This window comes from Neophocaena asiaeorientalis, unplaced genomic scaffold (genome assembly GCF_003031525.2).
Source record: "Neophocaena asiaeorientalis asiaeorientalis breed wild unplaced genomic scaffold, Neophocaena_asiaeorientalis_V1.1 scaffold78, whole genome shotgun sequence".
NCBI classification, from domain to species: Eukaryota; Metazoa; Chordata; class Mammalia; order Artiodactyla; family Phocoenidae; genus Neophocaena; species Neophocaena asiaeorientalis.
Window position 1 is genome coordinate 13,090,881 of NW_020175018.1, and position 12,097 is coordinate 13,102,977.

At 47.4% G+C, this 12,097-nt stretch overlaps 1 protein-coding gene across 6 annotated transcripts in view; it reads left to right on the forward strand.

Annotated features, from left to right (window-relative positions):
* Positions 1–12,097, forward strand: part of ODF2 (outer dense fiber of sperm tails 2) — a 31,554-nt gene that overhangs the window by 6,416 nt on the left and 13,041 nt on the right. For all 6 annotated transcript variants that reach the window (XM_024762586.1, XM_024762581.1, XM_024762582.1 and 3 more), the window contains 5 exons: positions 5,126–5,275; positions 6,228–6,388; positions 7,165–7,294; positions 7,855–7,986; positions 11,319–11,390. In XM_024762586.1, coding sequence (XP_024618354.1) covers positions 5,126–5,275; positions 6,228–6,388; positions 7,165–7,294; positions 7,855–7,986; positions 11,319–11,390 — 645 coding nt within the window. The remainder of the gene's footprint in view (positions 1–5,125; positions 5,276–6,227; positions 6,389–7,164; positions 7,295–7,854; positions 7,987–11,318; positions 11,391–12,097) is intronic.

Genomic DNA, 12,097 nt, shown 5'->3' on the forward strand with positions numbered 1-12,097 from the left:
ACAAACCCGTGTCCCCTGCATCGGCAGGCGGACTCTCAACCACTGTGCCACCAGGGAAGCCCCTCATCTATTTTGAAAGATTCTCTTTCTGAGAGCTTATTACTTTTAAAATTAGAAGTAATAGTAATCACTCTGAAGTTTAGAGTCATACTTCACTCTCTTGCCTCTCTGATTTACCATGTTATCCCTAAGAGACAAAGGGAGTTTGGTATTCTAGGGAATAAATGAAAAGTGTTCTGACACATCTCTCTATATAAAGTGCAAGGAAGACTGGAATTAAAATGCTTTTTAGATTTTTTTTACTATGTGTACCTCACTAATAATCAGTGAAATGTAAATTAGAAACAACTACATTTTAGATAAAACAAGCTGTCATTTTTATTGAATGGAAAAAAGTTGAAAAGATTATGAATACCTTGTGTTGACAAGCATATGGGAGGTATCAACGAATCTTTTTTAGATGGTTTTTTGTGTGTGTTTTTTTTTTTTGGCCGCGCAGCGTGGCATGTGGGGTCTTAATTCCCCAACCAGGGATCGAACCTATGCCCCCTGCAGTGGAAGCACAGAGTCTTTACCACTGGACCACCAGGGAAGTCCCTGGACAGTTTTTTGTTGTTGTTGTTTTTTAATATATATTTTTAAATTTATCTGTTTTATTTATTTATTTTTGGTTGCATTGGATCTTCGTTGCGGTACACGGGCTTCTCATTGCAGTGGCTTCTCTTGTTGCAGATCACGGGCTGTAGGCACATGGACTTCAGTAGTTGTGGTGCACGGGTTTCAGTAGTTGTGGCTCGCGGGCTCTAGAGCACAGGCTCAGTAGTTGTAGCGCACAGGCTTCGTTGCTCCGCAGCATGTGGGATCTTCCTGGACCAGGGCTCGAACCCGTGTCCCCTGCATTGGCAGGCGGATTCTTAACCACTGCGCCACCAGGGAAGCCCCCCTGGACAGTTTTGAGTGGATTGTGAAACCGATTCAGCCGTTCTGGAGGCAGTTTGGCAGCATCCATCCAAACATGGATTCTATAGTTCTACACTTGGGAATTGATGCTAAAAGTACAGGGATCTGTGTGTGTATGAGGATGTTTACTAAAGCATTGTTTGCAATAGAGAAAAATTAGAAGCAACCTAAATGTCTGTCAGGAGGGTATTGGTTAAATTATGATGCATCTGTACAACGGAATGCCATGCAGCCACTAGAAGATTGAGGTAGATATTTCTACATGATAATGAAGCACCAAGTGGCACAGCATGGAGAGTTTGGCCCTATTTGTGCAGAAAAGTGCATCTGTGTGTCCATGTGTGTATGGATATGTTTATATGTGCAAACCTGTTTTGGGGAGGAAATATAAGAAGTGGTAAGCAGTGATTACCTCTGGGGTGGGAGGCTTTAATGCTTTATCTTTTCATGGTTTGCTTGAATTTCTTTATAACAAACATACTATATTTTACTTAAAATGCTTTTTTTCTTTTCTTTTTTTTTAATGAAGAGACTTAGTAGTTCTCAAATTATATATCAAAGTCATGCCGCTATGGAAATGGACTTCCCGTTGACATGGGTTGCTAGGACTATGGTCCCCCCTGGAAAGCTCAGTGCCCCGTCCAGTCCTGGGGCCACAGAATCCTAGAAACGGAGGGGCCCAGAGATGTGACTTACCATCTCTCAAGCAGTAGCTGTCTTTCATGCTGTCCTCTTGGTTCAGCTCCTTTCCATTTTTCAGTGGCCTTCCATGTTCCTGGGAGGCCCCAGCCTGCCCTTACCATTATGGACAAGAGAGAAAAGACCACAGGAGGAAGAGTTTGTGGTGGAGCTGGACATGGACCCCGGAAGCTGCTATGTGCTTGTGGGGATTCATGTTTCTTTTCTTTCTTTTTAAATTAATTAATTAATTAACTTTTGGCTGTGTTGGGTCTTCGTTGCTAAATGCGGGCTTTCTCTAGTTGTGGCGAGCGGGGGCTACTCTTCGTTGCGGTGCATGGGCTTCTCATTGCGGTGACTTCTCTTGTTGCAGAGCACAGGCTTTAGGCACGTGGGCTCAGTAGTTGTGGTGCACGGGCTTAGTTGCTCCGCGGCATGTGGGATCTTCCTGGAGCAGAGCTCGAACCCGTGTCCCCTGCATTGGCAGGTGGATTCTTAACCACTGCGCCACCAGGAAAGTCCCCGTGTTTCATTTTTAAAACCCCTCCTGGTACACAAGATGAGATCTTTGGGAGAAAGCAGGTCTGGGTTTTTTCTCTACCCTATTACTAATTAAGTCATCTATTTTTATGACAGAAAGCTGAAAATACAGAAAACTAGACAATCTCTGTAATTCTACTACTCTGATCTGGCTGCTATTAAGTTTTAAAACCTTTTCGTTGGAAAGTGCAGGATAGTACATGCATCAGAAGCATGTTGATGAATTTTTACAAAGACCCAGCTCAAGAAACAACATCACCAGTCCTGTTCTTGTCACTGCCACCCTAAAACTATTAATATTGCAGTACATTTATTATCACTTTTTCCCATGCGGAGTTTTTTTTTCAAATGGTAATCATACTGTCTATACATTTTCCTATTGTCTTTCTTTTATATATTAAAATAACTCTTTTTCTTATAAAAGTAATGCACAGTCATTGTTGAAAATTAGAAAAAATTAGAAAATCTAAATCAGCACAAGGAAGAAAGTAAAAACCACCTGTAATTCCACCACCCTGAGAAGAGACCCATGTAACTTCTAGGTGCAAGACTTCTGGATCTTTTCTTGTGAATAGACGTGTTCTTTTGATTTTTGTAACAATGGGATTATATTTTACTTATTGTTGTAATGTTCTTTTTTCCACATATTTTGACTATATTTATATCGCACATTATTTTTTAAGGCATTATTCCATTGTGTGTACATTTGTGTACTGTTAGTATTTAACGAATACTATCTTGCTGTACATTTATCTATACCCTAGCCTTGAATTTAAATATTAATTCACATTCTTAGATATTCTTGATAAATTCCTCAAAAATAGAATTGCTGGGACAAAGGGCACATACCTTTTTTAAATTGCACCCTATGAGTCCTACTTGTTTGACATAACAGTTTACACCCATATAAAACACTTCCTTTGGGAGGGGGAAGGATAAGCTGGGACAAAGTGAGAGAGTGGCATGGACTTATATATACTACTGAATGTAAAATAGATAGCTAGTGGGAAGCAGCCGCATAGCACAGGGAGATCAGCTCGGTGCTTTGTGACCACCTAGAGGGGTGGGATGGAGAGGGTGGGAGGGAGACGCAAGAGGCAGGAGATATAGGGATATATGTACATGTATAGCTGATTCACTTTGTTTTAAAGCAGAAACTAACACACCATGGTAAAGCAATTATACTGCAATAAAGGTGTTAAAAAAATTAAAAAAATAAAACACTTCCTTTTATTCCTGATAGCCATCATCTTTCCCTGGAAATTAGCACAGAAGTTTAGCCACCTCAGCTTATGAGAAGGAAAAAACGGTGCAAACAATGAGAAATAGCAATTACTTAATACAATGGAATAAATGTATAGAATGAGAGAGTCAAATTCAATATATCAAAATCCCATGGAGGGACTTACCTGGTGGTGCAGTGGATAAGACTCTGCACTGTCAATGCAGGGGGCCTCGGTTCGATCCCTGGTCAGGGAACTAGATGCCACATGCATGCCGCAACTAAGAGTTCACATGCCACAACTCAGGAGCCTGTGAGCTGCAACTCAGGAGCCTGCCTGCCACAACTAAGGAGCCCGCCTGCTGCACCTAAGACCCGGTGCAACCAAATAAATAAGTTAATTAATTAAAAGACAGTTAAAAAAACAACAACAAAAAACATGGAAACACTCGCCCCCAGATTAGAATATCTTTTTGAAGTCTTGAAAGTATTATATAGCTTTGCATAAACTTCTCTGAGGGACACATGCATTTTAAAAAATATTTTTTTATGCTGATGTATTTAGGTAAATATTTTCCAGAAATACCATTTTAACCCTAAATAATTCAGTATGCATTTCTAATAACATTTTCTCCATAACCAAAATAACAGTGATTAGTCCTAAAAACTTCACTTCATTTTTTTTTAAACTTAATTTCTTAATCATGTAACATCTGGTTAATATTTAAATCTCTCCACTTGTCCTTAAAATACCTGTTATAGAAGATTTGTTTGCCTTTGCAACTATCCACAGTATTCAGTATATTCATACAATATACAATGTATACCATATCCAATGTATTCATATTCATTTAAAAGACATATTTCATGTCTACCCTAGGTGTATGAAAATATTTACTGCCCCCAACTTTTGCCAACTTTGGGAATCACAGTTTTTGCCAATTTGTTATATCCTTCATTTTAAACTTGACACTGGGGATGTCCCTGGTGGTGCAGTGGCTAAGAATCGACCTGCCAATTCAGGGGACACGGGTTTGAGCCCCGGTCTGGGAAGATCCCACATGCTGCAGAGCAACTAAGCCCGTGCGCCACAACTACTGAGCCTGCACTCTAGAGCCCGCGAGCCACAGCTACTGAGCCCGTGTGCCGCAATTGCTGAAGCCCACGCGCCTAGAACCCGTGCTCCGCAACAAGAGAAGCCACTGCAATGAGAAGCCCACGCACCGCAATGAAGAGTAGCCACGGGCTGTAGGCGTGCGGGCTTCAGTAGTTGTGTAACACACGCTTTTTATTTCTATGTTAGAAGAGCTTCAGAAACAACATTTAAACAAGGGTAGGGGGCTTCCCTGGTGGCGCAGTGGTTGAGGGTCCGCCCGATGCAGGGGACACGGGTTTGTGCCCCAGTCCGGGAGGATCCCACATGCCGCGGAGTGGCTGGGCCCGTGAGCCGTGGCCACTGAGCCTGCGCATCCGGAGCCTGTGCTCCGCGGCAGGAGAGCCCAAAGCAGTGAAAGGCCCACGTACCGCAAAAAAAAAAAAAAACAAGGGTAGGTAATGAGGCAGTGTTCCACCAAGAAGGTCGGTGTGCCCTTCCCCTTGGGGTCTCTGTGGTTTTGCCCTGTAGCAGTTTTAGCTCTTCCTGCTCAGCAGACAGCCAGGGATGGTGGGACCAATGGTTGCAGTTCTGCCTTATGACTTCATGTGTCTCTCCCTCCTCTACATCAGAATCCACCTCACTGCCTGGAGATCACACCACCATCTTCAGAAAAGCTGGTCTCAGTGATGCGGTTAAGTGAACTCTCTACTGAAGATGACGACTCGGGTCACTGTAAAATGAACCGTTATGATAAGAAGATTGACAGTCTAATGAACACGGTTGGTTATCTCAAGTCTGAGGTGAGGGAGGTAGGGGGCTGGGCTGGCCGGTGTCCCGAGGACACTTGGGACTGCCAGGTGAGTTCCTGGTGGACACCTCCTACCTGCTGCCTCTGCAGGCCTCCCAGGGTTTCAGGTGCCCCTGGGGAGGTAGTCGGGGCAACCTGGGATCCCTTTCCATCAAGCACTTAGCCCAGGCCTGGCCCTGACCTTGCCTGGTGCTCTGTATGGATGGCCTGGTTTGATTTTTTACTACAGTAAACGAAGCCGGTGATATTATTGTCCCTGTCTTGGAGATGAAGTGACTGGGACACTGGGGCCTCTGTTTTCCATTTTATACAAAAGTTAAAAAAAAAAAAAAAGAAAACAATGCCCCAAACAGGCAGAGGAAGTTTGTCCCCAGTTGCTGGGCTATGTCTTTGGGTGGGATGTGGCAATGAAATTGGAAACAACCCGGAAGTCCAAACAACCCGGAAGTCCAACTAATAAGTTGGTGGAGCTGCCGTGGAATCCTCGTTGCGGCTGCTGACGGGGCCTGTGTCTTTAGTCCTCCCCTGCGACTGAGGCCCAGGGCCCTCTTGGAGAACCTGCGGCTGGTGGTTGCCTGGCAACAGGCCTGCCTTTCTCCACAGCCCGAGGGGCAGGGGCCTTTTTGTGACATCTCTCCTCCCGTGGAGTGCCAGCTGAACAACCGTTTGTATCCTGGCTCTGTCCCCAACCAGAAAGTCACTCAGGCTCCCTTTGCTCCCTTTCCTCAGTGACGAGGAAATGAGAGGAATCATGTCTGTCCAGAGTCTTTGTGACGATTGACTGAGCTTGCGCCCAAAGGACCTCAGTAGTATGGAGCGCTCAATCGGAGGTGCCCCTCGCTTTGTCCAAAGCAGCGGGCCTTGAGATGCGGTGGAGAGGAGCTCCTCCCCTCAGTGGCCCCTGCCTGCATGCCCCTGCACAGGTCAAGATGCAGAAGGGAGAGCGCCAGATGGCCAAAAGATTCCTGGAGGAACGCAAGGAGGAGCTGGAGGAGGTGGCCCAAGAGCTGGCCGAGACCGAGCACGAGAACACGGTGCTGCGGCACAGCATCGAGCGCATCAAGGAGGAGAAGGACTTCACCATGTAAGGCGGCGCTGCCCTGGGTACCTTCCCTCTTGCGGGAGCACCAGCCTAGCCCGGGTTGCAGTGTTCAACAGAGTCACTAACGCACTCATGATTCCCGGTCAGGGAAGAGGGCCCCGCAGAGTTCCAGGGGGAGGGCATCAGGGAGGCCTTTCTGGAAACAACGGGAGTCCGGCAGGATGGCCAGGTGCTAGGCAGGTGAGTGCGGGGGAGGAAAACACACCAGGTAGCAGGAACATCTTGCAGGAAGGCCCCAGGGCGGGAGGAGTTTGCAACTAAGAAATGAAAAGCGGGGCAGAGCAAGGGGAGAGGGTGGGCCGAGGGGAAGGGGGGCCACGGAGGTTGGCAGGGGCCGGCTCTTGGTGGCCACTTCAGGGTGTTTGCATCGAGGGCGGTTGGGAGCCACAGAAGGGTTTTCGAAGCAGGAAGTGGTGTGACCAGACTTGGCTCCAATGGGGAGAGTGGAGGGGAGGGCTCAAAAGCGGATCTGAAGATGGTAGTTAGGTGGCCATGGCAGTGGCTGGGGAACGAGGTGACACTGATTTCTGTCTGAGAGACAAACAGGTGGCATAATGTCCCCCGGTGTGGAGGCCCTGCTCTGGTGACCAGGTGTCCTTCCAGAAGGCCACTCGGGCCAGAAGGGCCATCCCTGCCCCCTCCCCCACTGTTCCCTGACCAGGAGATGAGCCTCGCAGGGCATTGTGAGGTGAGCGTCGGAGCTCCGGGTGGGCAGGGGCCTGGGAGGGCTCACAGAGCCCTGTTCTTTCTGGGCCCAGGCTTCAGAAGAAACACCTCCAGCAGGAGAAGGAGTGCCTCATGTCCAAGCTGATGGAGGCTGAAATGGATGGGGCTGCTGCGGCCAAACAAGTCATGGCCCTGAAGGATACCATCGGGAAACTGAAGACGGTAGGTGGCCAGCCCAACCACCCAGTGCCGGGGCTGGGCCCAGAGCGGGGGCAGCTGCACACCGTGGCGGGGTCTTTACGCAGTCGTCATGCTGACTTTATGACATCTTCAGGCCAGGGCAGGGCACACTTAACTCCTCGGCCCCCACCCCTCTTCTCACTCCTGGGCCCTGACCTTCGAGGCTGACCTTTGGTAGCCAGGGCCTCTGAGATGTCATCGTGGGTCTCCTGGGATCACAGTGAGTCAAGGCACGTGTCTGATTCCTGCCAGTATCAGCCACCAAATGTTGTCGTCCAGGAAGCGCACCTCGTCCAAGAAGCCCACCCTAACTGCACTCGCCCACACTGAACTCTCCCGCCCGTTTCCCCACCTGGTGTTCTCAGCAGGCTCGGAACCTGCCCATCCTTCCAGGTCTGCCTCCTCCGGGAAGCCTGCCTTTGCCCAGCTCTTCTTGCCCGGGCTGCCTGGCACCAATACCTCTTAAGCTCCCCATGGGGACTCCCTGTGCCAGCTCTTCCCTTCTCCACCTGTGCCTGGCAAGACTGCCTGCTGTCTTCCAGGAGAAACAAATGACCTGCACGGACATCAACACCCTAACGAGGCAGAAGGAACTTCTCCTGCAGAAGCTGAGCACATTTGAGGAGACCAACCGCACCCTCCGAGAACTGCTGAGGGAACAGCACTGCAAAGAGGTGAGCTGCGGTCCTAGCCGCACCCCTACCCAGTGCTCACTCGGAGCCCTGGCCCTGTAGCACTGCAGGCTCCTGTCTGTAAAAAGAAAATATTCTTGGTGCCTGCCTGACTTGAGGGGGCCATAGAAAGATTTGCTGAAATCATTCATATGAAATGCTGGGCATCTGGTAGACGAGTGCTGTCTTCGTTGTTGAAGTGGGCCTGGTGGCACAGGAAGGACCTTGAAAGTCAGAAGAGCAGTGGAGAGTCAGGCAGGGGTTCAGCCCATCCCAGGGGTCATGCGACAAAGCGGGGAGAAGACCAGACCTGAGTTTTGGTGAAGCAGGCGGCTTAATGGCTGGCGGACACATTGTATGGTATCACTTTGTTTTCTTAAAAGGTGGTCTCTGAAATATATTTTATGTTAGCAAATGACTCTGAAAAGACTGACAGTATAAACAGCTCTCTTCCTGTTTGGTTCAAAACCAAAGGGATACCGAGAGTCTCAAAATGCCCATGCTGGGACTTCCCTGGCGGTCTAGTGGTTAGGACTCGGCGCTTCCACTGCCGTGGGCGTGGGTTCGATCCCTGGTTGAGGAACTAAGATCCTGCAAGCCTCGAGATGCAGCCAAAAAAAAAAAACAGCCCGTCCTGATGAGATATTTTTTTTAGTTTAACTTTTTTAAAAAAACAGTGTCAACTTCCTTTGTTTGTAGTTTAAAAATTAATATTTAAAATAAGTAAAAGTGTACCCACTATCCAGCTTTCCAAACAAAACCTTGTCCACATGGTTAAATCCCTCTTGGTGTCTCCTTTGGCAGTAACCTCATCTTCCCACCAGAGGGAAACTTTATCTGGAATCTGAGAGTTTTTCACTTATATATGTATCCCTAAGCAACATATAGTATTGTTTAGCATGTTTTCAAACTTTACATAAATGATATTGTTCCATATGTTTTCTTCTGAGTTGGCTTTTTTCAATCAATGTTTCTATGAGATCCGTCCATTTTTATCCTTGAAGCCTAAGGTAGTTCATTTTCACTGCTCTATTCCATTTTATGACAATACCACAACTTATTTACGCACTCTTCTGTTGATGGAGACAATTTTTGGTTGTTTGCTTTTACAAGTGTTACTTTGCGCATTCGTCTGTACTATCCTGGTGTACTTGAGGGTTTCCAGAATATATTTCTATGAATGTTACTAGTTATAGCTAAATTATTCTCTTAAAATAGTTTTATCTGTTTCATTTCCAGCTCAGTGTTCATGGGTGGGTGATTTTTACCTCTCTGGGCTTCAGTTTTCCCACCTATAAAATGGGAATAGCATCTTCCATGTGGGGTTGTGAGGGACTTAGAAGTGATGTGTGGATGAGGGCTGTGCGTACTCCTGGCATGCAGTGGGTACTTGGTAAATGGTGGCTGTCGCTGCTGTTTGTCCTGGGACTGGGGGCGGTGTGGGGGGGGCGGGGCTTCAGAAAACGTCTTCCTACCAGTTTTTTCCCTTTTCGCCTTCTTAGCTCCTACAATCCCGGAATCCCAGAATCTCCAGTTGGAGGTGAAGGGTCAGCTAATTTAAACTCCACCGCAGCAGGCATTCCAGGTTCTGTACAGGCTCTCGCCTCCTCCCGCCCATGTGGCCCTCCCGACCACAGCCCCGCTGCGGTGCTTACTGGGGAGTACTCAGTGTGCTGGGGGAATGCTCTGGCTCTGGAGTCCTTTGGCTTAGCGCCCAGCTCTGCCATCTCTGGCTGTGTGATCTCAGGCAGCTCACCTCACTTCTCCCAGCCTCGATCTCCTCGTCTGTGAAATGGGGGTGGTGATAGTGCCTGGCTCCTTAGAGTGGGGGATTTGGTGAGATGGTGTGTTAGTTTGTGTAGAGTCCCCCAGAGGCTCAGAGGGCATGGCCTGTTGGGGCAGTGAGAATAGCTTCAGGCTCTGGGGCCCTGGCCTAGGTTTTCGTCCTACGTTCTTTGCCTCCTCTTGTTGCTAGAGAACCCATAATGCTGTCTTCCTCCAGTTCCTAGGTTCCTGGGAAACTTTGGGACCAGGGAGCCCTTTTCTCTTAGCCTGCGAAGGTGACCTGTGGGACTGAAAGGGAAAGGGGGGTGAGATTTCTTCTAGGGACACTTTATTTAGGTGACTGGGAAGAATAGAGACAGTTCAAAGACACAGCCCTGTGCGAGAGTGGGCAAAGGTGTGAGCAGGCAGTCTGGGGAAGAGGAAGCTTAAATGGCTAATAAGCATATGCATAAATAGGGAAATGCAAACTAAAACAGGAGGATTCATGCTGGCAAGACTGGCAACAGGCAGAGGCTGGCTACTGCCCGGCGTTCTCACGTCCTGTTTGTGTGCGTCAGTGCAGGCATTTTGCAGGGCATGTCACCTGCCACAAATCACAGATCTTCGGGCCCAGCCATTCTTACTCTTTGTATCAATCCTGGAGAGACACTTAGTACGTGCCCAACATGTCCACTGCTGCCGTGTTTACAGCTGCAAAGCCTGGGAACCACCTTATTGCCCAAAGGTTACGGGGAGAAGTTAAAAAATGCCACGGCATATTAGAGACAGAAAGCAGATTAGGGTTGGGGATTTCCCTGGCGGTCCAGTGGTTAGGACTCAGCACTTTCACTGCTGGAGCCTGGGTTCTATCCCTGGTCCCGGAACTAAGATCCTGCAAGCCATGTGGTGCGCCCGCCCCCTAAAAAAGAAAGCAGATTAGGGGTTTGGGGGAGCTGGGGGGAGGGGAAAATGGAGACTGACGGCTTGACAGGTGCAGGTTTCCTTTTAGGGTGATGAAAAAATTCTGGAACTAGATGGTAATACTGGTTACACGATATTGGAAATGTACCATATGCCACTGAATTTTACACTTAAAATGAAAAAGTTTGTTATATTTTACCACAATTAAAAAAATCATAATGTAATATACCACAAACCATTGAATTATACATTTCAAATTGGTGACTTGTATCTGAATTTATATCTCAATAAAACTGTGGTTAAAAAATCCAGTTGTGACACAAAAATACAGTATGATACCATTTTGGTAAAATTACACATTAATCCCTTCTCACCCCTCATCCCCCAAAAGATACTTCTCTAGGTGTAGCTACGTATAAATGCATAGAGAAAGGATGGGCAGGACAGTCCGAACTCATAACAGCAGGGCTGGATTTGGAGGTAGGGATGAGGGGGACTTTATCGGTTTTCATTAAATATTTTATAATGAGAATATAATTTACTACTTCTATCATTAGAAGTATAATTTTTAGAAAAGGAACAGGACCTAGAGGATGTAGACATCTCAGTTTATTGCTTAATGAGTTGGCTTTCCCTGCCTTCCCTTGAAGGATTCCGAAAAGTTGATGGAGCAACAAGGAACGTTATTGAAACGGCTGGCAGAGGCGGACTCCGAGAAAGCGGTAACACACAGCTCCCCCTGCCTGCTCCAGGGGGTATAGGCGACGGCGTAGAGGTGCTGAGTGGCGGCAAGAGGGCTGGAGCCCCGCTCTGACTTTTCTTTGGGTCTTAGTTTCATGATCTGTGAAATCATGAAACACATATCCCCGTCCCTCCTGCCCCACCGGGCTTGTCTAGTCAATCACTCGAGAGCTTGAACCACCAAGCTGGACATCAGCATGAGGGATGGTGTTGACAGTGATGGATTTGTAAATCATCAGAGTGTTCCCTGAATTTCCTTATTTGTATTATGGTACAGACTTGTTGACTCAACAATTCCAATCCTCCCAAGGAATCTCTCCCAAGGCAGCATGTTCCAAAGTCTGTTGCATAGAACCCTGAGTTCCTCAAGGTGTTAATGGGTACAAGAAACAAAAGGGGGGTTGATCCATGGCCAAATAAATTTGGGGAACTGCTGCCCAGCCTGAATGACAAGTTAAACCAGCTGCTTAACTACAATACCTCTTGGAGCCTTTGATGTATTAATGCCTGTTGGGAGTCTCCAAGAGAAAGAAAGAAATAGAGACCATGGTTCCCGAGGTTTGGCCCTTGGCCCTCGGTGCCTGGCCGAACATCGCTGTAGGGGATTCAGCGGTCATGGCGATAATGCCTAAACCTGCATTCCCAGCTGAAGAGCCTTATCAAATTATGATACATCCGTAAATTGAAA